This window comes from Erythrolamprus reginae, chromosome 2 (genome assembly GCF_031021105.1).
Source record: "Erythrolamprus reginae isolate rEryReg1 chromosome 2, rEryReg1.hap1, whole genome shotgun sequence".
Taxonomy (NCBI): Eukaryota; Metazoa; Chordata; class Lepidosauria; order Squamata; family Dipsadidae; genus Erythrolamprus; species Erythrolamprus reginae.
In genome coordinates this window covers 116,372,968-116,400,915 of record NC_091951.1, presented here as the reverse complement: position 1 = coordinate 116,400,915, position 27,948 = coordinate 116,372,968, and the positions used below count along the sequence as shown (strand labels likewise).

The window sequence follows — 27,948 nt, the reverse complement described above, 5'->3', positions numbered from 1 at the left end:
ATTGGTAAAATAAAGGCCAAGACTGTGTAAGCTCCACTTAATTTCTTACAGCTCTGATAGAGATTTTGGTAAACTACAGTTTTCTGCATACCTCACCATTGACCATACTGACTATGTGCTACAGCTCAGCAACCTCTACAGGAATAAAGAATAAAATAAAAAGCACGTACAATACAAATCTGATCTTTTGTGTTTAAAAATATGGAAGCTTGTTTTTGAAAAATATAGAAGCTCAGGTTTTCAATTATTGCTGATAATTTTGACATTATTAAAATTCTTATAGTTTTTAAAATCTCAATTTCAAGGGGAAAATGTACACTGAGAAGAATGAAGCACAACACCAAAAAATATGTAAATTTTAAATTTTATCTTACCTCTTGCATTAACTTCCCAGAATCAGAATAAAATTGTCCGTTCCAGTTGGATTCCATCCATCCACAAGCCACTGATATAAAAACTTCAAGCAATAGGGGGAATAACCAGATGCTCCTTGATTTCATTGCTCTAATTCTAAAGGAAATAAGAAAGCATTTTCATGAAGAATTAATGGCTGCTGATTTGTTTGTTAATAATTCTATTGCTTATTGAATTAAACACATTTGATTATGCTTATACATCATATCAAACAATTAAACCAGTAGGTGAGCATTTCAGATTGCAATGGGGATGGAGAGAATCAAGCATTGTGGCCCCAGCTGGCTTAGCACTACTGCAGAGTGGGGCCAAACTAGAGAAGTGGAGAAGGCTACTCTACCACCACCTTTCTTGGCTTTCTTGGGTATGATTATTTATGAAACAATGTTAAACTTTTGGTAGGGACACAGAAAACTTTTTTTTAATAATGCAGGAAGATGGAAAGTTGCACCATTCCTAATATAAACATTAATATAGAGAACTCCAGGAGTGGGAGAGAAGTGGTTCAGATATTTCTTGCAACTAGGGTTGAAGATTGACCAATCTTGCCACAAGCCATACTTTAAAGTTTATGCACAATAGTAGGTGAGTTCAGCACAGTTGTGATTAGTGAAACAGATTTCAGTACAGAGATATTTAATTATATATGCAAACCAAAGTCCAGTTCAAAAAACATAATCTAGTAATCCTTAGAGTTCTATACCTTTGTTTTTCTTCCCTTCTTCAGCAGAGATGGCATATCTAGATATACCATATTTTTGGGTCTATAAGACGCACCTTTTTATTTCAAAAAGGTGTTTCAAAAAATGGGTGTCTTATACACTGAACATTGGGCGGCGGTCAGCAGCGGGGGCAGCTGTCCCCGAGGCCACCTGACAGTCCTCAGCTGGAGGCCAACGGCTTGGCCCTGGGGATGAGTGGGGTGCATGGCAGCAGCTTCAGAGAAGCGGGAGGGGTGCCCCTTCAATAGATCCAGTTGGTGGAGGAGCCCACCAGGTGGCTTCGATCATCCGCCCCATCAGCCCCCACCCCAATCTCCCATTTCGGGGGCACCTTTGGGAGGGCACAGAGGTCGGCAAAGGTGCTCTGACCAAAGCTGCCTCAGCTCGGGCATTTTGGATCTGGCGCCCTGTGCTCGGAGTGCCTTCCCTGACCGCTGCACCCTCCCAAAGGCGCTACGAAGGTAGGAGATTGGGGTGGGGGCTGATGGAGCTGAGCCCCGTCCCACCAGATAATCGAAGCCGCCCCATAGGCTCCTCCACCGGCTGGATGCATTGAGGGGATGCCTGCCTGCTTCTCTGAAGCCGCTGCCGCGGGCCTCGACCCACCTGCCGGCACCCCCCCAGTTCAGATGCCCGCCTTGGAAGCTCAGGATCCGCACGCAAGGCTGGAAGACAATGCCCCCCTCAGGAGCAGCCTTGGCACACAGCCCTCTAGCCCAGAAGCTGCCTTTTCGGATGACTGAGCTTCTCTGGCACGAACAGGTAGAACGAGACGGCTTACTTCACCCAGAGAGGGAAAGAGACAGGGTGGTGCTGGAGGAGGAAGAGGGGGAGAAGGAAGAGGAGGAGCTGTGGCCATAGCCACAGGCTACTCTCCCTTTACCTGCCAGATCGGCCTGGGATCTCTGGACCCCTGGGGCTGTGTCCCGTTTTATTTCCCCAAAGTTTTGGGGTGGGGAGGGGAGCCATTATTTCTCTGCAACCCTCCATCCCCCTCCCCACTTTCTTGCCCTTTTTGGGAAACTTTTTCATGTGGGAGGAAAAGTGAGCTACACGCACACACACACACACCCCCTCTGGCAACTTTTTCCAACCTTGGCAAGCGGTGTGTGTGTGTGTGTGTGTGTGTGTAGCTCACTTTTCCTCCCACATGAAAACGTTTTCTAAGAGGGGCAAGAAAGAAAAACTTTGGGGAAATAAAATGCTTGCCTGATCCAACGGAGGTGGGTACTGTAGTTGCTTCCCCCCAAGATGCAGCTCGGCACTTGCAACTCTTTTTGAGGCATTTGAGGTTGCTACAGCAAATGAGGTTGATTCAAGACCAGGGAAAAGATTTGCAAGTGCCGAGCTGCTATGCTGCTCTCCTCGGCATCTCTCTCCCTTGGTAGGTTAGTCACGCCCACCTTTCCTCCCCCCACACACTGCCCCCACTCCCAGCATGGAAAGGCAGCAGAGGGGAAAGATGCAAATAGATAAGAATAGATAAAGGGTGGGGGGATAAGATGTGTTCCCAGTTTATAACTTCCTGGTGTTTAGCTGAATCTTTAGCGCTCTAAAACAGGAGTCTCCAACCTTGGCAACTTTAAGCCAGCAAAGGTGGCTGAGGAACTCTGGGAGTTGTAGTCCACAACTCTTAAAAGTTGCCAAGGTTGGAGACCCTTGCTCTAGAAAAACTCCTTTTAAGGAATATTTCAGGTTTATCATTCATCACCATATACAGTGTTCCCTCGATTTTCGCGGGTTCAAACTTCGCGAATAGCCTATACCACAATTTTTCAAAAAATATTAATTTAAAAATACTTCGTGGTTTTATTCCTATACCATGGTTTTTCCCACCCGATGACGTCATATGTCATCGCCAAACTAATAATTTTTGCAAATAAATAACAAAAAAATAATTATTGTTAATAAATAATTATGTTTATAAATATCAGGATCACTAAGTGTCTTATTCAATGGTGAGTACCAGTAATAATGGTTAGTAAATGGTTGTTAAGGGAATGGGAAATGGTAATTTAGGGGTTTAAAGTGTTGTCCATAGCTAAAAATGGTATATTTACTTCCGCACCTCTACTTCACGGAAAGTCGACTTTCGCGGGCGGTCTCAGAACGCATCCCCCATGGAAATCGAGGGAACACTGTATTTCCATGTAATTCATTTGGGAAAATTGGAGTAGTCAAGAGAGGGGTCTTTGAAAACCTTATGGTATAGTAGTAATAAGGCAACCTCAGCAGGGAACTGTAATTGTAAATGATTCTATCACTAGGAATTTCTGTGACTAAAGGAACAACTAACAAAATGAATTGTCCTAGTTTGTTTGTTTGCTTGAGTTAGGGGTTAGGAGTGCAAGAGTCTTCAAATCTAGCAAGTTTAAGGCTTGTGGACTTCATTTTCCATTTCTGAGCTAGCATGACTGGTGGAGGAATTCTGGGAATTGAAGTCCACAAGTCTTAAAGCTGTCAAGTTTGAGGACACCGGAGTTAGAGGTTAGGAGTGCAAGGGTTTTCAAACCTGGCAAGTTTAAGGCTTGTGGACTTCAATTCCCATTTCTGAGCTAGCATGACTGGTGGAGGAATTCTGGGAATTGAATCTGTCAAGTTTGAAGTTTGTAAAAAGTGTACATGGTTTTAAAAAGTATACATGGTTGTAAAAAGTATTCTGCTACACTGGTATTTTATTAAACAATATAACACTACACCATTTGGTTCAGAAAACTTTTTGCCTTTTCCCCCTCTAAAATCTAGGTGCGTCTTATACACTAGTGTGTCTTATACACCAAAAAATATGGTACTTATGAATAGACTACAGATTACATTTAATCATAGGAACTTTGTTTCAGATACAGCAACAAACAGAACTGAACCCAGAGTTCAAAAATTATTTATTTGAATTACCTCTTGGGGAAAAAACACCAAAACTAAGTTGGTGCTTCATTTTAACTGAGTAGAAAATATGCATAATTTTAAAATCATAATTGAAATATTTTAGCCTCTTACAAGAGTAAATAGAATGGGATATATATGTATCATGTGTCAGTCTCCTTTTATCACTATTTTTCTTAGAATCATTTTATTTTTGGCACACATATCGACAAACAGCATAGGCTATATAATAAAAGGGTAGGCTATCAATTCTAATGATTCTAAGAGCAAACATAAACACTGAAGAACAAGAGGTACATGTCATAATCACATGTTACAGGCACACAAATTTGGTGTTTTAAAAGATAATTAAATTTTTAATATTTAGAATGCATTAATCTTCAGATAATTTGGATGCTAACACTTTTTTGAGGAATAAAGTGAAGTGTTCAACTGTCAGCATTTTGAACTGTGAGAATGTTCTACAACAAGACTGAAATTCAAATGCTTCATTAATAAGCTGAATCTTTCAAATAACATCTGTTGAAATAATCACACTGTCAGTAATACGTAAGATCAGAATGAATGACATTTTCCATCACCACCTTCCTTTCAGAATCGTCACTTTGTTTTTGAAAATCATCTTATAGTTATGTACTCATTTTTCACTGTAATTTCTTACCACATTGGAAAGTTGCCATTAAAATAAAGGAATAATGATCTCTAGAATCCAGCCCATTAAAAAATAATCAGAAATTTCGTCTCAGAACAGTAGACAGGTTCCAGTTCCTTGGTTTCAGATAGGACTGCATATTGGGAAGGAATTTACAGAATTGGGATAGGCATTTTTCTAAGAAGTAACTACATTTTGGCTTGGTTGAAGTGATGAATGTTTTAGGGGTCACTGGAACTGCTAGTCTAATGAACACAGATTCATTCTGTTTCATGTCAGATTGACTTCTCAAAGGTCATTTTTAAGGCTTAATCATTTGTGTCGGAAGGACTATTGTTTCACTTTAGTCACTCAAAAACAAAAGTGTCAACTTATTTTCTTATATTTACTGAGCATAGGGACTCAGCTAATATGTCTTTTGTTTGCCAAAAATTTGAAAAAATTAACTTATTCTGCTAACCTCACTATAATATTGGAGAGGACAACTCTCAGCCAATATGGTAGGACAAAGGGAGCCGGGACACACAAACATGGCAAAACTCAGCTTTTAATCTCTACAAAGAGTCCAGAAACTCAGAACGCAATGAGTAGGAAATCCCTTGTAAAGTCAGCACTGGGAGTGTCCAACTCCCACAGCCTTTTCAAGTTTCTGGTCCCACTCCAGTACCATCTGACTGGACACACCCACTGGTAATCACCATCCGGCAGCAGGAGGCATAAGCAATGTTTTCTGTAAGGTGCACCATGCGCTGTAGCACATTAAAAATTAAGCCTGGCACACGCTTTTCAAAGGCCGCGCAGAGAGGAGGGGGTGGAGGGGAGCCCAACTCCCGCCTGCCGCCGTGGCATTTCACGCTTCCTCCTCCACCTCCTCCTCAGCAGCGGGTGCTCCTTCCCCTGGCGGCAGTGCTGCTGTTGCTGCTGCTTCTGGCTTTCAGCTCCCGGATGGAGGTTGGTGGGTGGGCAGGGTGGGCATGAGGAGCAGAGCCGGTGGAGACAAAGGGGCCTTGGATGTCAGGAGGTGGGAGTGGGGAGGGCAGGTTGCAAGGGGGCAAGGCAGGGGGCTCAGCCTGCACTGGGATGGAAGGGGGAGGCGGCAAGCCCTGCGTCCAGAAAAGTGGCGCTTTTCAAACGCGGCACTTTCCCAGGCAGCCGGCTTTGCCTCCTCCCCCACTGCTTGCACTGGGGGCTACCCCTTGGAGCCAGGGGCGACAGGCCCAGCCTCAGCCTACTCAGCCCCAGTGCGACTAAAACGCAGGGCAGAGTAGATGGTGGCTGCTGCTGCTCCAGGCCAGTCCCCAAGCTTCGCCTCCTCCCCTGCCGCCATGCTGGGGGCTTGCCCCTTGGAGCTGACGGCGACGGGCCCAGCCTTGACCTACTCGGTCCCAGTGTGGCCAAAGTGCAGGGCGGAGGAGGAGGCAGCTGCTCCTGCTCCATCCCCAAGCTTCGCCTTGTCTCCCGCAACCATTCTGGGGGCTTGCCCCTTGGAGTCGGGGTCCGGCATCGGCCTACTCAGCCCCGAACTTTGCCTCCTCCCCTGCCACCATGCTGGGAGCTGCCCACCACCACTGGTTCCCCTCTACCACCCAATCCGGGTACAGTGAAGAAAAGCATGAGACGGTGGCAGTCCGCATCTAGTGCATGGACCCGGCCACCGTTAAACAGGTAGCAAGAGGGGGGGGGGAGAGAGAGAGAGAGAAAGAAAGCAAGAGAGAGAGAGAAAGAGTGTGAGAGAGAAATAAAGCAAGAGAGAGAGAGAGAGAAGAGAGGAAGGAAGAGAGAGAGAGAGAATTGAGAGCAAAAAGGGGAGAAAAAAGAGAAATGAGAAAATGATTGAGGCAGAGAATGAGAGGAAAGAAAGGAGAACAAAAGAGAAGTGACTCTTGATTTAAAGCATATGGTAAAAAGCGCCCTAATAACAGAGAAAAGACCCCCAGCCTTCATCTATTTTTGGAAATAGTTCAAGAATTTATTCACACGCGCACACACACACACACACACACACAAGTGGGGAAGTGACAGGGATGGAAAAAGAGAGGAGAAGTGAGAGGGGGAAAGAATGAGAGAAAAAGGGAGGAAGAGGGAGAAATGAGAAACAAATGAGAGAGAAAAGGGGGAGAGACAGGAGAAGTACCCAGAAATGAGAACAGTGGTAGAAATTTGAGGAGGGATGATTATTAAATATAGATTGACTATGGAATATTTAGGTGTTGTTTAATATTAGAATGTATTAATTCGTAAAATTGGATTAGAATTTGAAAGCATGGATTTATTAATAGTTGTGTTTTTGGTTTTGCTGGTTGTTTTAGTTTTAATAGTAATAGATTTTGGTTTTGTTTTATTAATAATTTATTTTAATAAAAAAGGGGATTTTTTTTCTTATTTATTTATTCATTTATTCATTCATTCATTCATTCATTCATTCATTCATTCTATGCCACCTAGTCCCAAAGGGACTGCCGCTCAGACACTATACTTTTCCGCCCATACCAAAAAACATTAGATGGAACATTGAGCATAGGTGCTGTGCATATCCAACTTAAAGAGGATTTTTAAAAAATCACTCCTAAACCCAAATAAACACAAGCATCTAACTTTTTTAAACTCTTCAGATTTACAGATGTGTGCATGCCTCCACTGTAATTAAAATGACTGTACAGGTAATCCTCAACTTACAATAGTTCTTTTAGTGAACATTCAAAGTTACCATAGTTCTGAAAAAGTGAATTATGACCATATTTCACACTTACAACCACTGCAGCATCCCCAGGTTCACATTGATTAAAATACAGACATTTGGCAATTGGCTCTTATTTATGACTGCCGCAGTGTCCCAGGGTCATTTGATCACTTTTTGCGATCTTCTGATAAGCAAAGTCAGAATGGTGAAGCCAGATTCACTTAACGTGTTACTAATTTTACAAATTCAGTGATTCACTTAACATGAAAAGCCATAAAATGAGGCAAAAATTACTTATCAAAGGTCTTGCTTAGCAACAGAAATTTTCAGCTCAATTGTGTTAACAAGTCAATGACTACCTATATCTTAAACATCATAACAATATATGCATCATGTATGAAGCAGTAATGGACTAAAACTGCAAGTGGAATTAATGACACTGCCAAACAGATTAATTTATCTGCACAAACATTTATACTAATTTATAGAATGGTCAGGAACCTTTCTGAAAATGCATTTGTACATAACAGAAGATTGCTATCAATATGTCTCAGTATTGTTGTCCCTAGGTAACTGAACTTTTTTCCCTCCCTCCGTCCACCTTTACAATAAATCTTTTAGAGAAAAATTCAGTAAGCTGTCTGTTATTTTTCTCTTTTAATTTGTCACTTCTGATCGGTTATCTTTTTTCTCTGTGCAGTTTCTAATACAGTACACATTTAGCTCTTCAAATGCTAAATACTTATTGCAGCAGAAGCAGCCATGTTCTCTATAATCCTCAAGTTAAAATGTAATAGAGCCTTCCAATTACATTCTTAACCTGAGGATTCATTAATTGGATGTGTTCATTTGATGTGACCCTTCCCTGCTTTCCCCAACACATTTGTTAATCAAATGCACATACACAGGAGGTATCTCAGGGGAAACCATAGGGTCTGAGTGCTGGAACTAGCCACCTGCTTCAGACAACTCAAGGCCTTCCACGACCCACTGGGTACCTCATGGGGTCCCCACAATTACTTCTCCCATCTGCCCCGCTGGGTCTCCACAGGATCTTTGTAAAAGCTCTTGTTGCAGAGAATGGAGGCATGAAGCAAGATTGTGACCAAAGTCTTTTGTCCTCTTTGCAAAAGCTTTTGGTACAAGGGACAGAAAGCTGAAAAAGTGCGATCTCGCACCTCTACAGGCCTCCATTTTCCCCAGCAAAATACAGTACAGTAATACCTCATCTTACGAACCTAATTGGTTCCTGGAGGAGGTTCGTAAGGCGAAACGTTCATAAGACGAAATATTGTTTCCCATAGGAAACAATGTAAAATGAATTAATGCGTGCAAGAAAAAAAACGCAAAAAAACACCACCGCACGGCTGTCACCTTTTCAAACAGCTGGGCGCTTCTCAGCATTCTCGCAATGCCGAACCCGGAAGTTCGGCAAAAGTTCGGGTTCGGGTGGCCGCCGAGAAGCCCCGGCTGTTTCAAAAGGTGACAGCCTGGTGGCGGGGCTTCTCGGCGGCCAACCAAACCCGAACTTCTGGGTTCGGCGTTCGGGCGGCGGGTTCGTAAGATGGAAAAAGTTCGAAAGAAGAGGGAAAAAATTTCCGAACCCCAGGTTCGTATCTCGGATTGTTCGTATGGCGAGGGGTTCGTATCACGAGGTACCACTGTATTTTGATATAGAGACTAGGAGCCTTCGGGGATGCAATGTCATGCTTCTTCAGATTCATCAGGGCTGCCCAGTGCTCCAAAAGGAGATAGGGTGTCCTGTGTAGGCCACCTTGGTGAGTCAGCCAGGCTGATCAGGGCATGTTCCTCCCACTCTGCCTGTGGCTCCACTATTGGTGCTCCAGGATCGTGGAGATCTTCACATGTTAGGTGAGTCTCAACAAGTCCAGTGCCTGTTTGGTCCCTGTAGGGGTGGAATGGGTGGGGGAATGTGTTGCAGTGTCTCTGCAGTCAGTCGTAAGGGGGAATGACTGCCATTGTGCTGCAACATTCATAACTTCAAGACCATGTTGTAAGTACTTTTGAGGGTGATGTAACTTTGAATGATTGCTAAGTGAGCTGTGGTAATTTAAAGATCACAAAAATTTTGTGTACAGTAAGAAGAGAAAAAGTATATGAAATAAAGCATTTATGATAATTTTTATCACCATTTCATAACACTGATACTGTAATCCTAAATACAGATTTTGACCTATAAAAATGATCATAACTGGAAAGTTTCATCCAGCATTTTAAAAAAGGCAGATTGGTTTTTACATGCATCACTAATCACACCAGTATATACCAATATAAACTAAATTGTAAGTAATGATCACCCAATATAACATGAGAATGTGCTATATTGGACTGTAGATATATTTTAAATATAATACATGCAGCTTTTTAAACTGAAATGTAGATATTAATGGGGAAATATGACACAACAGCAACAGTAAATACCTAACTGTAATTGAAAATAAAATAATCCACTCGCCACAATTTCATGTTCTTTCTTCAAGCATGCATTGATAACTTTAGTATCATTTTTATTGATTTTTTTAAGAAACATCATTAACCTTTAGAAGCTATTTTCCTCTATCCCTACAAAACCGGCTTGTGCTGACAGATAGTAGTAGCACTGTCCAATGCCAGGTCCAAAGGGGATTGCCTTAGTATGGCAATTATGTTAAGTTTGAAACACAAAGGGTTGAGTTGGGGAGGGGGAATTAATAATAATAATAATTATTATCATTATATTATTATTATTATTATTATTATTATTATTATTATTATTATTATTATTATTAACATAATTCGCCGCTACATCACGCAGTCCTAGGTGCTTGGGAAGCGCCTGACTGGTGATGAAATACGAAATCCAGCATAGTGATCTCGTTTGCTGTGTTGTACTGACATAATAATAATAATAATAATAATAATAATAATAATAATAATAATAATAATAATAATAATATATATTAGATTTGTATGCTGCCCCTCTCTGAGAACTAGGGGAATAATTGGAATTTTCCTGGAAGATTCTAATTCATTGGTTGCTGTGAATGGTGTTGTTACTACTTTAATTGAACAGCCTCGTCTGCTTGCTGTGTGTGATCCGGATCAGGTATTTGGCTAGGTTGTAGAATGTATCCAGGTCTATTGATCTGTTGATAACTCATTTATCTGAGTGCCAGGCTTCCAGGAATTCTTTGGTTTTTCTAATGTTTTTGTGATCTATTATTTTTTTTTCCCATAAATTGTGTAATCTGCATTGATGGCTCTTAAGGATTTGTGATTTTAATTTTATGGCAGTTGTGTGCTACTTAGTTTTTTTTAATATACCTACTTCCCTGCTATTCATAGGTAGTTAGCCAATTGCAATCCCAGTTGTTAATTATGGAAATGGTGTAAGCTCTGTCTCGCTGAGGCATGCAGTCTTTCGGTTTGTAATGTTCCTATACATTTATGGGCCACCACTACAATAACATTTTCATACACAAAAGGTATCAGTTCTCTCCCAGCATGTTATTCCAAATGTTAGGCATCATAGTGGCCTACAAACCCAACAAAAACACTACAACCTGCCCATGAAGTATACCTTGATACAAAAAATTAATAAAATACAATATTCTAAACATGTAATATAGTTATCTCTCCCACTGCCCCATTTGTAAGTAATCTACATTCCATTACTCATTTTAAAATGCCCAGCCAGTGGACTTACCCACTGGCTGGATTTGCGCCAGAACCAGGAAATGCGGCTCTTGGCCTGGCCATTTTGTGTGCCGGGATCTTGTGAGATTTCGTGAGATCCCGCCTTGGCCTGGTGACAGCAACAGCCTATGATGCTGCCGGGGGTGGGCCAGGATATATATAGGGCTGCACAGGCTTGGGGCCCTCATTTTCACCCCAGCAGCCAAAGGGCGAATACCCACCTGCCCTCCCTATCTTTCAGTGTGTTTGATGGGTCACCTGTAGGAGGCCGAATAGGAATTTTTGGCAGTTACATCGCTTTAGTTGTGACCATTTTTTCACCTATTCCACATTGCAGTGCAGGATGGATGGTTAGGGGGTGTTTCTCAAATAGGTTTGATTTGGTTTAATTCGGCTTACCTTTGGTCACTGGGTAGGCAGGTTAGGGGGGGAAATTGGGAGGTGGTTAGCAACTGCGTGTTCTCCTTTGGGCATCTTTGGGGATAATTGGCAGACTCTCTCCAAGAGTTCATGGTGTCATAAACTGGCCTGAGCGATTGGGGAGAGGTTGCCTCTGGGTCTCACCCCTCCCAATTGCCTTTCAGGGATTGGATGGTGAGACCTCTCACATGCATGGCATAGTTTGGATTCAGGTGAGGGCGTGGTTCCCTTCACCTGAATTGGCAAGGAGCTACATCCATAGTTGCCCAGGAAGTTTATTACATCATTTCCACCCCAAAGTTCTTAGCTGACCTCTGCAGGTCCCAGTTTGTTGTTTTATTAAATAAAGTTATATTTAATTAATAAAAGTGACCCGATTTTAAATTCAGCTCTGTGTCTGCATTTTCACTCTGCTTCTGGTGTAATAAATGTTATACAGTTTACAGTATGCCTTTCATTCAGGAGCAAAACATATTAACCAATTCCTCCTATTTTTCTCACAATATTTAAAATAGGCTGGGCTGAGAGGGAAAAAAAGTGACTAGTCCGTAGTCCTTCAATGATTCTCAAAAAAATTTATTCCACTCCATTAGCCATTAGAGTACCCACTACTTATATTTAAATTAGCTCATTATTTCATTCTAAACATTATGTCAGTATAATGAAGTGGACCACTACAATGGAAACTCAGGTTAAATTCTGCCCTTAACCATCAAAGCTCAATAGATCACTTTCCACCCTGTTTATTAGACAGGTTTGTTGAATTAAAAATGGGAAGAGCATGGCAACTTTAAGACTTGTGGACTTCAACTCCCAGAATTCCTCAGACAAGCTGGGTTGGAGACCCCTGCTCTGGAGCACTTTAGTTTAAGTCCTCTCCTTGCCCAGAGAGGAATTACAGAGAGTCTGTCTTTTTGCTGGCTCTTCATTCAACTACAATCATCAGCTTCTCTTATTGCAGAACCATCTTCAGATTGTCATTTCTTCTCCCAAAGTCCAAGAGACTTCTCCAGCCCCTTAATTTTAATTGCCCTTTTCTTAATCTTATCTAGCTCCACTATATCCTTTTTTTTAAAGGTTCAGGACTGTACTTCAGATTCCAGATACAGTTTCACCATTGATTTATGTAAAGGAATTATTGTACCTTTATTTTTAATACCATTTTTACTATTTATAACACATCACTGCCCCTTTTTTCAGCAGATGCATACTTTTGCAAATCAGAAAAATTTCTCACTCTGTTATTTATAATGAATAATTTTACACAATGAATGTACTGTATTTTTCGCTCCATAAGACGCAGTTTTTTTCCTCCCAAAGTAGGATGAAAAATCAGCCCCGTCTTATGGAGCGAAGATGCAGGCAGGGAGGGGGGGTAGGCGCTGGAGCAGAGGGGGCGCAGGGACGGGGACAGGGGGGGAATCGTCTGAATGCGGTTCCGAGTTGGGGGTTCGGGGGGGGTGCTGGAAAGCCCCCCAGGCCGGCTGCGATCTTTTAAAACAGCCGCGCCGCTTCCCAGCTGACTCCTGAAGCCAAAAGCCAAAGGCGAACTTCCGCGCTTCAGGAGTCAGCTGAGAAGCGGCGCGGCTGTTTTAAAAGATCGCAGCCGGCCTGGGGGGCTTTCCAGCCCCCCCCCGAACCCACTTCCCAGCTGTTAAGTTATTCTGTTATTGTAATAAATATTTTAGCCCACTTTTTGGCTCAAAATACTTTTTTTCTATTTTCCTCCTCTAAAATCTAGCTGCGTCTTATCAGCAGGTGCGTCTTATAGAGCGAAAAATACGGTAAGTAGAACAACTTAAGTATCTGAAATATAGTAAGGGAAAGGTACAATTTGTTTTTAAAAAGAGAGGGGGAGTAGGTTTTGACTAAAGTCACTTTGTGTAAGATTGACAGCCATATAAATGTGATTAATAAACAAACAGGAAAGGAGGTGTCCCACCATAGCTTAAAAATATCTGCCATGCATCCCAGTGACTAGAATAGGCATTAGGAGAGAGCATCTGAGTTAAAATAAGAAGAGAATAGATTTTTTTTTTTAAAAAAAAGCTGTTGTTGGTCTGTTGTTCTATGAAATAAAATATATAGCTCATGCTTTCCTAAAGCAATTTGTGTTTTTTTCAGATAGGCATGAAATAGCAGCGATGGAAGCCTTTAATTGCCCTGACATCTGTTGGAGACACACTGCCAAGGATGATTTTCCCAATAAATTATTGCCCTACTTGCTGACAACTTTCTCCTTCATGGGTGGAGAAACACCAGCTATTCCTGACCCTAACCTGAAACTAATCCATAGGGAAAACCTCTTGGGGGTGAAGTGGTAATAGCAGAAATACTGGGCTGAGGGGTGGGGAGGAAGAAATGACCATGTAACATTTGGAGGTTTTTTTAAAAAAAAAAATAATATTACTTTAATATAAAAGCAATGTAGCTAACACAATATAATCAAACCTATCTTGGACTTCAAAGAAAGAGAATTTTAGTGAATTCAGAAGAAAGAGTTCACAGAGGGAGAAGAGAGAGTTTAAAGTGAAAGAAAATTTCTTAAAAAGCCAAAAGGCACAATTGCCAATAGTGAAAAAAAAAGAAGAGAAAGACTGTGCAAAAATCTACAAAAAAAGGAGACATACAGTACTGTAGGGAGACAGAAAGAGGGATAGTGACCCATGTTCAGATAGGCATCCCAGAATTGTAGGGTAGCTTAGCAAAAGAAGAACAAAAAGGGCTGTTTTAAATAAAAAGATGACCATCAATACATCAGCTGCTTAATGATGACAGCAAATTCTAATGGGTAATAAAGAAAATATACAAGTATATTCAATTCTTATTTTGATAGAGATATACAATAAGAAGTATAGTCCCGCCAGGATTGGGCAGCTTAGAAGTTGGATGAATGACTGAATGAATGAATGAATGAATGAATAATACCTAACCTAGTAATAATATTTATGAAAGAAAAATTCAGAATACCAGCTAATGACAAAACAAGTATGAGTCACTAGTGTGATGCAGAAAGAAAAGAAAAAGCATTAACGGTTCTACATTAATTTATACAGGTAAGACCTTACCTTAATATCATATGCAGCTAAAGGACCATACTTCAAAAAGTCACATTATTTGATGAAGTTTTAAAAACGATGAAGTGGCTGATAGAAATAAGAAACTGAATCATTGAACAAGAAACCCAAGGAATTGAGAATATTAGCTTACAGGTAGTTCTCAACTTATGACTCTAACTGAGCCCAAAATTTATGTTGCTAAGCGAGAAATTGGTTTAGTGAGTTTTGCCCCATTTTATGACTTTTCTTGCCCCATTTGTTAAGTGAATCACTGCAGTTGTTAAATTAGTAACACAGTTGTTAAGTGAATCCAGCTTCCTCGTTAATTTTGCTGGTCAGAAGGTTGCAAAAGGGGAATCACTCTGGGACACTGCCACCATCCTAAATGTGAATCAGGTGTCCAGCAACCAAATGTAAATCACGAGACCACGGAGATGCTGCAACGGTCATAAATGTGAAAAAAGCTAACTTTTTTCAGTGCCGCTTGGTAACTAAGCACACTGTTATAGGTCAAGGACTACTTGTATGGGCATGTGCATACAAAACAGAATTTTCAAATACCTAATACCTTTTGTTACATAGCAGAAGATGAAGATGTGCCTTCTACTTATCTCAAATGCCAAATAGAGATTAATGGATTTAAATTACAGGAAGGCAAATTCCAGGTAAACATTGGAATGGCAGCACCCTTGGAGTAGAAGCAAAAGAAGAGATAGAATGATGAAAGCAAGCCATTATCATGTCACTGCAATACAAACCCACCCACCCCTTTTCTATCTGCATCATACCTATGTGCCAAAGAGTCAGAGATTGCAGTGTGAGACTGCTAAGATTCTGTAGATACTTCTATCTTAACAGAAACCTATCAGCAAAAGTGGTTGGATAAAAGAAACAATCTCCAAGTGTTAGGATACACATTTCTTCAGTGGATGCATTCAAATGCAATGCTGTAATGAAGATCCTTACATTGAATTTGATGCCTCAAATTAAATGACTGAAGTTCACAGATGATATAACAGTGATCGGACTCATTCAAGACAATGATGAAACCACATACAGATGGGAGGTTGAACAACTAACCTTGTGGTGCAAGTGGAACAATCGGGAACTGGGCACGCTCAACATCATAGAAAGGGTGGTAGACTTTAGGAGAAACCTACCCATACTTCTACTTCTTACAATACTAGACAACACAGTTTCAACAGTAGAGACCTATAAATTTCTAGGTTAGACAAGATCGCAAGATCTAAAATGGACACCTAACATCAAAAATGTCATCAAAAAGGCACAAAAAAGATCATTCTTTCTGCACGAATTCAGAAAGCTCAAACTGCCCAAGGAGCTGCTGATTCAGGTCTACAGAGGACTTATTGATTCTGTCATCTGCACCTCTATAACTGTCCGGTTTGGTTCTGCAACCCAACAAGACAGACAGAGGATAATTAGAACTGCAGAAAAAGCCATTGCTACCAACCTGCCTTCCACTGAGGACCTGTATACTGCACAAGTCAAAGAGGGCTGTGAAAATATTTACTGACATCTCACATCCTGGACACAAATTGTTTCAACTCCTATTTTCGAAACAATAATAATTGTGTATTATTATTATTATTATAATTCCAATAACAACAACAATTCCCTCAACACTGTCAAACTATTTCCTAAGTCTTCACTACTATTAATCTTCTCATTGCTTCCACGAGTCTACGGAGAGGGGCGGCATACAAATCCAATTAATAATAATAATAATAATAATAATAATAATAATAATAATAATATGACTGTATGACTGTAACTTTGTGGCTTGTATCCTTACAATTAAATTGACTGGTTCTGATTATGATTTGATTGCTTATATGTAACCAAACTATCATTAAGTGTTGTACCTTATGATTTTTGACGAATTTTATTTTATGTACACTGACGGTGTCTGAACCAAGACAAATTTCTTTTGTGTCCAATCATACTTGGCCAATATAATTCTATTCTATTTTGTTCTATATATCCCTTCCATGATCTACCATTCTGTAAATAGTTTGTTTGTTTGTATTTTTCATAAAAACAGTTAGTCACTGGCACATTTTCTAAAAACCATTTTGCTACAGCAGCTGTATTGCTAGGCAATTTCAGAAATAACTTTACTGCCTGTTGGTTTTATAAAATACCATTAATTTTTTAAAGAAATTACCCTAATTGTATATTAAGACTATCAACAAATCACCTTGAAGCTGAGTTATATCTGTACTTAATTATCTGTATAATGTCAGATTATTTTTTTAAATTGTGATAAATAAGATGCCTCAACTGAACCTAGTCTTAATACATTACATTTGAGTGCAGAAAAATAATAATCAATAAATGAAGTTTTGTCCTCTATCTCTCTGTCCTGAATTATAGCTAAGAATTTAGTGGAAAGATAGACTATAAAATCAAATGGGAAAAAATCAAGTTATTAAAGAAATATAAATTCACATTTAAATTCAAAATTATAAACTTTTTGCCATCTGAACTGTAACAGTGAACTTTTTGAACTGCATTAAATTGTTGAAAAATAATCAGTGGTAGCATGTAAAGAAGAAAAAAGAGAGGAAAAACTTAAAAGTACTTCTACTTAAGAACTTAATTTGTTCCATGACCGGGTTCTTAAGTAGAAATGTTTGTAAGTAGAAATCAATGTAAAAGTAAATAACATGTGCAAAGCCATTAGGAAAGAAATAAAATCTCGGAATTTGAGTGGGAGGAGGAAGAAGAGGAGGACAGTCGCTGCCCACAGCAAAGGGAGCATTTCTTTTCTCTGGGTGCTGGCATAGGTTTATTCCCTCTCCAAGTGGCCAGAGAGAGGAAAATGCTTTGTTTGCTGTGGACTGCCAAAGCTGCCGTAAGTGCCACTGAAAGGTTTTTCTGTCAGCCCAGAAAAGCTCGAGATGGCTGGGATTAAAGGGAGAATGGCAGGAAGCTGGCCAGGCCTTCGTGCCGCTCTCAAATTTCCTGGGAAATTTTTTCCGGGCTCAGGTTCTTAAGTAGAAAATGGTTCTTAAGAAGAGGCAAAAAAATCTTGAACACCCGGTTCTTATCTAGAAAAGTTCTTAAGTAGAGGCGTTCTTAAGTAGAGGTACAACTATAATTGAGTGAGTTACAGTATAGCCAAACCAGGCTTTAGAGATTAGGAAGCCATCTTTAATGCCAGAACATAAGTAGATCAAATAATGTTGCCTTAAATAACTTCCAGCAAACTAAATGGATCAGAAGATCCTAAAAAAAACCCATTTTTCTCTCTTATGACAAATTTTGATTCAGTCGTCCTGTAACAGTCCAATTCATATCTTCCATTTCATCTATTTAAGGGCAGGCTATTGGTTTCTCCAATGACAAAATACTTCAGGGAGCTAGGAGAACAGAAATACAATAAGCTTTCCCTTCTACTGCATATGCATGCTTTCCTTTTCAACTACTATTGTACTTAGCAAATGGTGAATGGAACCAGATAACCATTAGATCACAAATTATGGCTTTACTTAACATACTAAAAGCTTTTGAAGAAATAAAAAATATTTATTTATCCATTCAATGGGAGTTGTATGTTTGTTTGATACTGTCTTGCCTTCTTTATATAAGAACATTAACAGAAGGCACATTGATTTCATTGTAACTAGTTCAGTAAATACCCCAATGTTTCAGTCTAATCATTTTCCTTGGGCCACCTAACACAGATACAATCCCTATACTATGCTTCACTTAATTATTACTGTCAAATAGTTAACTGAATAATGTTCAAAGCAAACCTGAATCAACACAATAGCATGCATATTAGACCAAAGGTTAAAATGTATTTCTGTGCCAGAACATTATCATTATTCATAATTTCTTCCTTATAATTTTGCAGAATTAAAGTGACCTTGAAGCAATAAAAGCTCCTAATTGTTGCATTATAACTTTTCCTTTTCCTTTCCCTGACCAAATTTGGAGGCCCATAGAATCTGCTCTTATTTTAACTTTTCTATGTTACAGAAAAGTTTTGGAACGAGTTACTTTAAAAGGTCAAGTTAATAATTGTGCTTTTAACAAAAATTGCAGCTTTCATTTAATAAAACTTTCTTCAACACTATGGATGCCATCATGACACTTTTGAGCAAAATATGAATGATTTCATATTCTGAACCTGCTAGAAAAAAATCACAGGTTACAACTAGTTGGACTAGCAAGAACCTCTATGGTCTCCTTAATGGATTGGGGCAGAGAGCAAAAGACCAAGCAAAATAAAATATTAGCACAAAAATCCAATTGATTTCCCCCACCCCCAAAAATTATGAACAAAATGTTATAAACCATAATGAAAATAAAATACTTTCCAAGAACAGAAAATAGAACAAAAATTAGAAAATGAGATAGTTGAGAGATTATGTGACTTTCACCATAGTTATGAAAATACACTTCTCTCATTTCTGATATATTAAGACTGAGCATCAAAACTAAAACATAATGTTTTAGTTTAATGTCTAATCACTTCTAGAAGATACTACATCTGTCTTTAAAAAATCTCCTTTATTACATTAAAATGATATCATTGAATCATTTTCTCTGTATGTCCTTTGAAGTTAAGGAGTGTAATTATAGAGAAGTATTTTCAATTGCAATGCACCATCTGTGGAACAATTTCTTCTGGGAAGTTTATTTAGAATATATGTATTATATTTAAAAGCTAAAGTAATTATTATTATATTAATGCAGCCAATTTTTTTCCTTTCAGGCCTTTTAGACTATTAATCTACTCAATGGTATTCTCAAATGATCTTATCTCATCTGCTCTAATTATGAATGTTAATCTTTATATTAGTTCTATTAATTGTTTACAAATTATGGTAAAAGAGACCTTTTTTTGCAGATGCAGTTTTAAGCAAAATTGATACTTCAAGACCATAAACTTCAATCAACTGCTATCTCTCATGAGGATTGCTATAATCACAATTCATTAAATACATGCAATCAAACACAGTATTATAATCTTTTCAAGGTTTCCCTTTAAAAAAACAAGGCATGGTATTTCTCTAAAAAGAAGTACCGTTATCTTTCTTCACTGATTTCCCTATGCTTTGCCTGTAAGATGTTAAACAGTATAGTAGTTCTCAATGCAATATAAGAAAATATGGTAATAGAAGGAAGGCAAAAGAAACATTGAAATGCGGTGTCTATCCTTCCTTTTCAACTTTACACACACACACACACACACACACACACACACTCCCCAGAATTTTAAATTCAGCATAGGCGACACCTAGGGGCAAAATAATAAGAAAATCAGAGTGGCAATTGCAAGGATTTCAGAACTACTACTGATGGACAGCTCATCTATGCTCTAAAAGTTCCAAGTAACCTAGTAGAACTAGAAACATGTTTTCCATGACTACCAAGGTGTCTTACATGACAACACAGAGATATTTCATAGTAACATGTTATATAATATCTATCAACATTTTAAAAGGGGAAAAAACTATACCAGAAGAAATAATAAATAAATAAAACTTCGCTTTGAAATCTTTCCAGCTATTTTTTTTTTAAAAAAAAATACTAACAAAATATAAAGTACTCTGCATGCAGTCCCTATCTTTAATATCTACATAAAAACTGCTGGGTGAGATCATCCAAGGGCATGGGGTGAGTTATCATCAGTATGCTGATGATACCCAGCTTTACATCTCCACCCCATGTCCAGTCAGCAAAGCAGTGGAAGTGATGTGCCGGTGCCTGGAGGCTGTTAGGGTCTGGATGGGTGTCAACGGCTCAAACTCAACCCTGACAAGATGAAGTGGCTGTGATTTTGCCTCCCAAGGATAATTCCATCTGTCTGTCCATTACCCTGGGGGGGGGGGGGAATTACTGACCCCCTCATAGTGGGTCCGCAACTTGGGCGTCCTCCTCGATCCACAGCTAACATTAGAGCACCATCTTTCAGCTGTGGCAAGAAGGGCGTTTGCCCAGGGAGTCACTGCTCACAGTCACTCATGCCCTCATCACCTCGAGGTTCGACTACTGCAATGCTCTCTACATGGGGCTACCTTTGAAAAGTGTTCAGAAACTTCAGATCATGCAGAATGCGGCCACAAAAGCAATCATGGGTGTCCCCAGATATGCCCATGTCTCGTCAACACTCTGCGGTTTGCACTGGCTGTCGATCAGTTTCCAGTCACAATTCAAAGTGTTGGTCATGACCTATAAAGCCCTACATGGCATCGAACCAGAATATCTTCAGGACCATCTTTGGCCGCACGAATCCCAGCGACTGATTAGGTCCCACAGAGTTGGCCTTCTCCAGGTCCTGTCGACTAAACAATGCCGTCTGGCAGGACCTAGGGGAAGAGTCTTCTCTGTAATGGCCCCGGCCCTCTGGAATCAACTCCCCCCAAGGATTAGGACTGCCCCCACCCTCCTTACCTTTCAAAAGCTTCTGAAGACCCACCTTTGTCGCCAGGCATGGGGAAATTGATATATCCCTAGGTATTATGGTTTATGTATGGTCTGTTTTTGTTTTTATAATAAGGGTTTTAAATTGTTTTTAACATTAGATTTCTACATGGTGTATTGTTATTGTGAGCCGCTCCGAGTCCTCGGAGAAGGACGGCATACAAATCTAATAAATTATTATTATATTATCTTCCTGAATTAAAACATAAAAAAGTAATTTGTATGATTTAATACTTAAATTTTGGGTATAATTACTCATCATAGAATCCTCCCCTCCATTCATAAATGCATAAATCCTTAAATCTTTGCTAATTATTGTATTATAATTATTCTCATTAAAGACATTATTTAGTACACACACTATTAGAGGTAAAATACTTTGGACTTTTCTTGAAATAACTTATTTCAATTTGTACGATATGATAACACATTAAAGTTTCTGCAATGGTTATCATACAAACCCATGAACCTGGGTTTGTATGATAACCAATGGAAAAAATAGTGCAATGTTCTGAATGAATATGATGTAGCAGAAAATAATCTAGGTTAAAAAAAAGAAGCAAAAAAAAAGGATTGAGTAATTTGACAATGCAAAAATAACTTAAGAGCAGCGAGTCTCTTTCAGAAAAAACATTGTTTCAAATATGTAGTTTAAATATTAAATGTCTAGCAAAGGAATGAATCTGAAATCATAACTAATTTGCTTATGATGAAAGACTGGGAAAATTAGCGTGGAGTACAAAGGAGATAAGCAATTGTAGCTGCAGGACAAACCATTTTGGGGTAGCATCAAGGCTTCAGGGAAAATGGACCTGCAAGCAAAATAAATAAAAATAAAAATAAGGAATGGAATGTAAGAAAATGCAAAATAATTCTCCAGAATGAATGAATGCAAATATATGAATTATTTATTTATTTATCAGATTTATATGCCACTCCACTTCAAGGACTCTGATGAGGAATTTGATGGATAAGCGGTTAAATAAAACAAAACTTGGGTCTTGTTCTTATAAATAACTGTAGTGAGACTTTTCCATGCACAGAGATGGAAAAACTTACAGCTTCCCACAAAGGAAAAATGGATGGAAAAATTAATGGCACTCACTGAGAATGCAAAATTAACTATCTTAATTAAGGGAGAGACTTTGTCTAGCTTTGTTTCTACGCGGAAACCATTTTTGGAGTTTGTGCTAGAAACTGAAAGATTTTTTTTCTTTATTAATTTTGGATTTGATTACTACAATGACTTGTGATTACAGGAATACAATGAAATATTGAATTTTATACCAAAAAGTTAATGCATTTTAAATTTGTATCTATAGGGAAGAAAACTGGAAGTTATTCTATTTTTTTTTATTCCTTTGCAACTTCACCTTCCCTATTTTTCCTTTTTTATTTTCTTCATTTTTTTGTTTTTGAAGAAATTTAGTAAACTGTATATTAGAAAAGGAAATACATGGAAACCACTATGAATTTGCCGTGTCATGAACTAACTGGAGTTATAATGGAAGCAATGAATGACTACAATTTTAAGAGCAGAAAAATGTAGACAATTCTGGTACTTGTTTTGGACTGTATGAAAAGAACTAAACAAGAAGCCTCCAAAAGAATAAATGGAATCAAAAACTGAATGTTCTATGTTTCTATGAATGAACTAAATAATCCAAAATGAAACTGACACGACAGAGTATTTTAAAAAATTAAATAGACATTATAGCAATATGCCAATAAGTAGAATTTTTAAAAATGCTTTAAATGTAAGTAATCCAGGGAAAAGAAAGGAACTAAAAGGTACTTGAAAAATGTTTTTTAAAAATAAGGCTACAGGTGTAGATGGTATAACTGGAGAACTGTTAAAATATGGAACTGACTGATAGAAAAATAAGGATTTGAAGATCACATCCGTGCCTGATAGAAAGAATGTACCCCTTTACAAATGTGTTGCAGATGGCAGAAGCTTCAAGGGTAATTGTTCATTAAGTGTATCTAGGAAGGCATTTGGCAGAATTCTGATTGAAAAAGAGCCAAAGTTGGGAAGAACAATTGGAATTCCAATTCTATAATGCTCAAAAATATAAAAGGAACACTTAAACAACACAATATAACTCCAAGTGAATCAAACTTCTATGAAATCAAACTGTTAACTTAGGAAGCAACACTGACTGACAATCAATTTCACATGTTGTCAGCACATTCAACTTTGTACAGAACAAAGTATTTGATGAGAATATTTCATTCATTCAGATCTAGGATGTGTTCTTTGAGTGTTCCCCTTATTTTTTTTTGAGCAGTGTACATTGGAAAGGGAATATGCAGAAAATGGGAGGGGCTACAAGGTCTTTGGAAAATGTATAAAAATAGGAAAGGTAACTATAGTTGTTAATCTAGAAAAGATGCATGATGAAAAGTTATGGTTTAAGATTTAAGAATGTTTTGTGCTAATATTGAATTAAAGGTTAATATAAGAGGACCAAATGGGGAAACTTGCAAGAAAATAGTAAATTAGCAGAGAATTTTTAAAAAGTAAGATGTTTCCTTTGCTGATGTAATGTATTTATGGACAAATGTACAACTAATGTTTGTAACAATGTTAAAGGTGGATAGTTTTGTATGTTGAATAAAGCACATGCACAGATCATTACATTGCTGGCTAAGAATCCAAATGTTTTGCAGTGAATTTCCCATAGGTTATATAATGCAACATGTGACACAACAGGGACAAAGCATCTTAAATTCATATCACATCCAACAATACAGTATTGACAAGAAAAATAGAGTGAATAATTGCAAGATAACACATAAATGGCAAAAAGCTAGTATTTTATTTAGACAGATGAATTTGTTATACCTTGGTAGAATGGTCACCAAGGATAAGAAATTGGAAACATTTTTTTAAAAAAAAATAAATGTTGTTAGTATGGAGTCTATTGCAAAAAAAGAAGAAAAACTTATGTGTCCCTTGTTACATATGAGAGTTGGTATATTAAGAGAAATATAAAAGTTGAATGCACTGGGAATGGAATACCTAAATGTGTTTTGTGAGTAATCTAGATAAGGTCAAGAATGAATGGAAGTATTAAAAAAAATGTGACTTGAATATTAAAGTACAAAAGAAGTATGCCCAGGATCATGGAATTGCCAATCAAGTATATGAAACTGAAGGGAGCAAGCAGACTGAGTAAGTTGTGATTGGATGCAAGGGATCGGACCATCAGAAAGTGAGAAAAGTGCAGGCCATGTAATAGAAAGCAGAACATGGAAATGGTGAAAATTTGCAAGATTTGCAAAGAAAGAAAAGAGTGGAGCGGTATAGGGAACGCTACCTGTATAAAATTACAGCTCGCTAGGTTTTATTTCACGTTCGCATTTGCTTTGACTGACTGTTGTTGTTTTTTTAACTTCCTTTCTCATCTTTACATAACTGGAAGGGGCGCAATGCGATGGGCAGACGTTTATATAAGCTCTTATGTCCTACCCAAAGCCTCCAGCTTTCCCACCGCAGGACAAACCTGGGGTTTCTTCTGACAATTGGGCGGGCCAAGAACTCCGACGCGCTAATCGTGGGAGAAGGAAAAGAGCTTCCCTTCTCCCAAATCCGAGGTCGCTAACGAAGAGGGCAGGACCGAAAAACGAAACGCGAGTCGCGCATCTCCCTCCAACTCGCCGTCCTATAAAGGAGAGCATCTCCATCACTCTCTCTCTCTCTCTCTCTCTCTCTCAAACTAGCGCTCGACTAAGCCAGCCGCTCCGATCCCCGGAGTCTCTTCCACGGGCCGTTGGCAATGCGCAATCGCGGGACTCAAAAAGCTACGCATTCAATTCAAAGTTCTCCAACCCTGTTCTCCAATGTTTACGCGTGGTTTTTAACTGTTGGGTCTAAAACTGTTTTTTAGATTGTTTTTAGAGATTTTTTTTAAAATATTACATTGCATGTTTTATTTTTGGGGTTGTGAGCCGCCTAGAGTCCCTAAGGAGTTGGGCGGCATACAAATTGAATGAATGAATAAATAAATAAACCACCACCACCCAAAAAGGCAAAAGCGCCCAGAGAAATAGGTTTGGCGAAAACGACGGAACTGCAGCACTTCTATATAGCAACCCGCTAGAGTTTCAGCGCCGGTGTCTTCTTCCCCTCTCCCCCCCCCCCCGCCCAAATCGATGCACCCGTCCACCTACCTTCCCAGTCAGCGGGAAAGGAAGAGCGAGCTCCCTCTGGAGAGCTTGTGGCTTTCTGCTTTTTTTTTTCCCGGGCCAGGTGCCCTTCCGCGCTCTTTCCTCCAATAGCTTCCCCCTTCGGCTCGTTGGATTCCCCCCAGCCCACCCGCGCCCCCCGCGCGCGCACACACACCCCAACCTGCCTCCCGCTGCATTCCGAGAGCGCAGCTCGCTTTGGGGCGGCCCCGCTTTTAACTGCCTCCTAAGTTGACGGCGTGGAAAGTCTCGCGCGCGGAGAGACCTCTTCCATCCTCCGCAGGAGAAAAAAAAAGCGGGGGGGAGTTTTCCGCCGCTCACCCCCCTCCCCCAAAATTGTTCCGTTCGTGTGTGCGCGCGGACGGGATGGTGGAGAGCGGCGCATCACTCGGGTCAATTCCTTCTCCCGGTCGGCGGCGCGGGAAAAAAAAAAGAAACAGCGAGCAGTGCCGGCTCTCGCCCAGCTTCCTTCCTACCGACGCTTAGAGACGAAGGTTTATTACCTGGAGTAGAGCCCGAGAGCAGCAGGCGCGCCTCCCGATGAGAAGAGCCCGGCGCGTCTGAAGGGAAGGAGACGTCAGAGTTGGGGCGCTTTTTTTTTTGCTCTCGAAAGAAAGAAAAAACCGTCCTCGAGGGGGCGAAAAGCAAACGCGAAGCCTGCTTTGGGAAGCGTTGGGAAGGGCGGCGAGGGGAGACCATGGAGGGTTGGCGGTGGCCTGAATTGAGAGAAGGGATGGAAAGGGGAGAGGTGGGAGGTGAGGAGAGGACGAAGAAAAGCGAAACAAAACCAAACCAGAAAAAAAAAGGCAGAAAAGGAAGGACGAGGCAGCGGCGGCAGCTTCGCTCTCAATCCAGGCGCGAAGAGGTGTGTAAATGCTGCTTTGCTGAATTCCTGCCCTATTTCTGCTGTCTGGACCAGCGCTGCGTGACGTCACCGGCGCATTTGCATATTCTACCCAATCGCTGACACCTGTGCGGACATCGGAGAGATGCTGAGGGCGACGGAAAAGGGCGGGAAGATGAGGAGACGGGAGAAGAGGCTCGGTTGGCCAAGGGCAAAAGAGGAGGAGGCAGAGGAGGCAGCGGCGCCAGCTTTCCAAAAGGGCCCCAGCTGGGGATTGCGTGACTCCTAACACCTGGCTCTGGGCCTTTCCTTAGGCGAGCTTGCTTTTTTTAAAAAAAAAACTGCCTCAGAGGTGGACGCTAGTAGGAAAGGCCATGGAAAGTTTTTTAAAAAAATAAATAAATAAACTTTCCTTCCTGCAGCTCAGCGCCTTATCCTAGTTAATGGTCAGCTCCAACCTAGGTACTAATAAGTAGGCAGCTGCAGGGCTCCAGACCTTGAGAGGGAAAAGAGCAGTGCCAGTTCCCTCAGATGTGGACTGGCTGCCTCTCCCAGACCGAGGGAAGCCAGCTGTTGCTGCATCTCTCCCTCTGTGTTAACAGCCCTCCCCTGTGATTTCAATGAATTTAATGACAGCATAATCATAAACACATCCTTATCAAACTGGGCTTTACAGTATTTAATAAATCATTGTAGAATTGCAGGAGGGGATATATTTACAAGTTGGTGTTCACTCCTGGCAACTGCCTGCATTAGTAGTCCCTGCGGGGTTTTCTTGACAAATTTGTAGGAAGTGGTTTGCTGTTGTCTCCTTCCTGAAAGAGAACTGGCCCAAGGTCAATCATCTGGCTTTGTGGCTGACTTTGCAGGACTGGAAGTACTCGCCAGGCTTCCAGTTTCTAGCCTAGTGCTGCTTAACCCCTGTGCCAAACTGCCTCGCAGAACACACTAAACCTAATGGAAACACCAGATTTGGAAAAAGAAAAATTGAGTTGCAGAAGGTTCACGGCTGAAACGTTTAAAAGGAAAGAGATTTTTGGTTTTGTCTTTGGGAAAAGAAGTTATGGAGACCATTTGAGAGGTCAGGGTGATGGCTCTTAAACCTCAGCAATGAAAACATAACGGAAAGGGACAACAACAACAACAACAACAATAATAATAACAATAATAATAATGAGGAGGAGGAGGAGGAGGAAGAAGAAGAAGAAGAAGAAGAAGAAGAAGAAGAAGAGGAGGAGGAGGAGGAGGAGGAGGAGGAAGAAGAAGAAGAAGAAGAAGAAGAGGAGGAGGAGGAAGAAGAGCACGTTGAAAACCTCATATCTCTGTGCAGGGTAACTTTGCAGATTAGGAACTGTGAACTGAAGGTAGGACAATAGACTGCAGCATCAGCAGGCAAAAGCAAAATTGCAAGATATAACCTTGCAAAAAATCATGGGAAAATATGCATGTTTTATTTATTTTTACAGCGAACTCAAAGCAGTGAACCTATCCAACACAAAGTCTTCCTCCTATTTTCTCCACAACAACCACCCTGTGACAGCAGCGGGTTCTTCTTATCACCATACCGGTGCACTGCGCATGCACAGAAGCAAAAAATTGCCAAAAATTACACATGTGAGAGCATCCCCTCATTCAATTTTGCTTCCATGTAAGCCCAGAAGCAAAGAATCACTAGAAATTGCATGCAGGCAAGCCTTCCTTGCATGATTTTGCAGCTGCACATGCCGAATATGACTAAATATGCCCCACATGGACTGGGAAAGGTAGCATCAGAGCTTCCTTGCACAAATTGCACAATCAGTGGGCCACTATGGGACTACTATACCGGGATGCACCTGTAGGAACTCACCTCTGCCTTGTGGACTGAAAGAGAATGACTGGCCCAAAATCACCAGCTGGCTTTCATGACTGTGGCAGAACTTGAACTC

The 27,948-nt window shown here is 40.1% G+C and overlaps 1 protein-coding gene across 5 annotated transcripts in view; it reads right to left on the bottom strand.

Annotated features, from left to right (window-relative positions):
* FSTL4 (follistatin like 4) overlaps positions 1–26,063 on the bottom strand; it is a 513,621-nt gene extending 487,558 nt beyond the window's left edge. The window contains exons 1-3 of one of the 5 annotated variants that reach the window (XM_070739268.1): positions 25,680–25,733; positions 21,760–21,797; positions 375–510 (exon numbers count right to left, since the gene is read on the bottom strand). In XM_070739268.1, coding sequence (XP_070595369.1) covers positions 375–500 — 126 coding nt within the window. In that variant the 5' untranslated portion in view covers positions 501–510; positions 21,760–21,797; positions 25,680–25,733. Of the gene's footprint in view, positions 1–374; positions 511–21,759; positions 21,798–25,161; positions 25,246–25,679 lie in introns of those variants that run through there. The other 4 variants (XM_070739271.1, XM_070739267.1, XM_070739270.1 and 1 more) reach the window with 4 other exon arrangements.
* Positions 26,064–27,948: the final 1,885 nt, after the last annotated feature.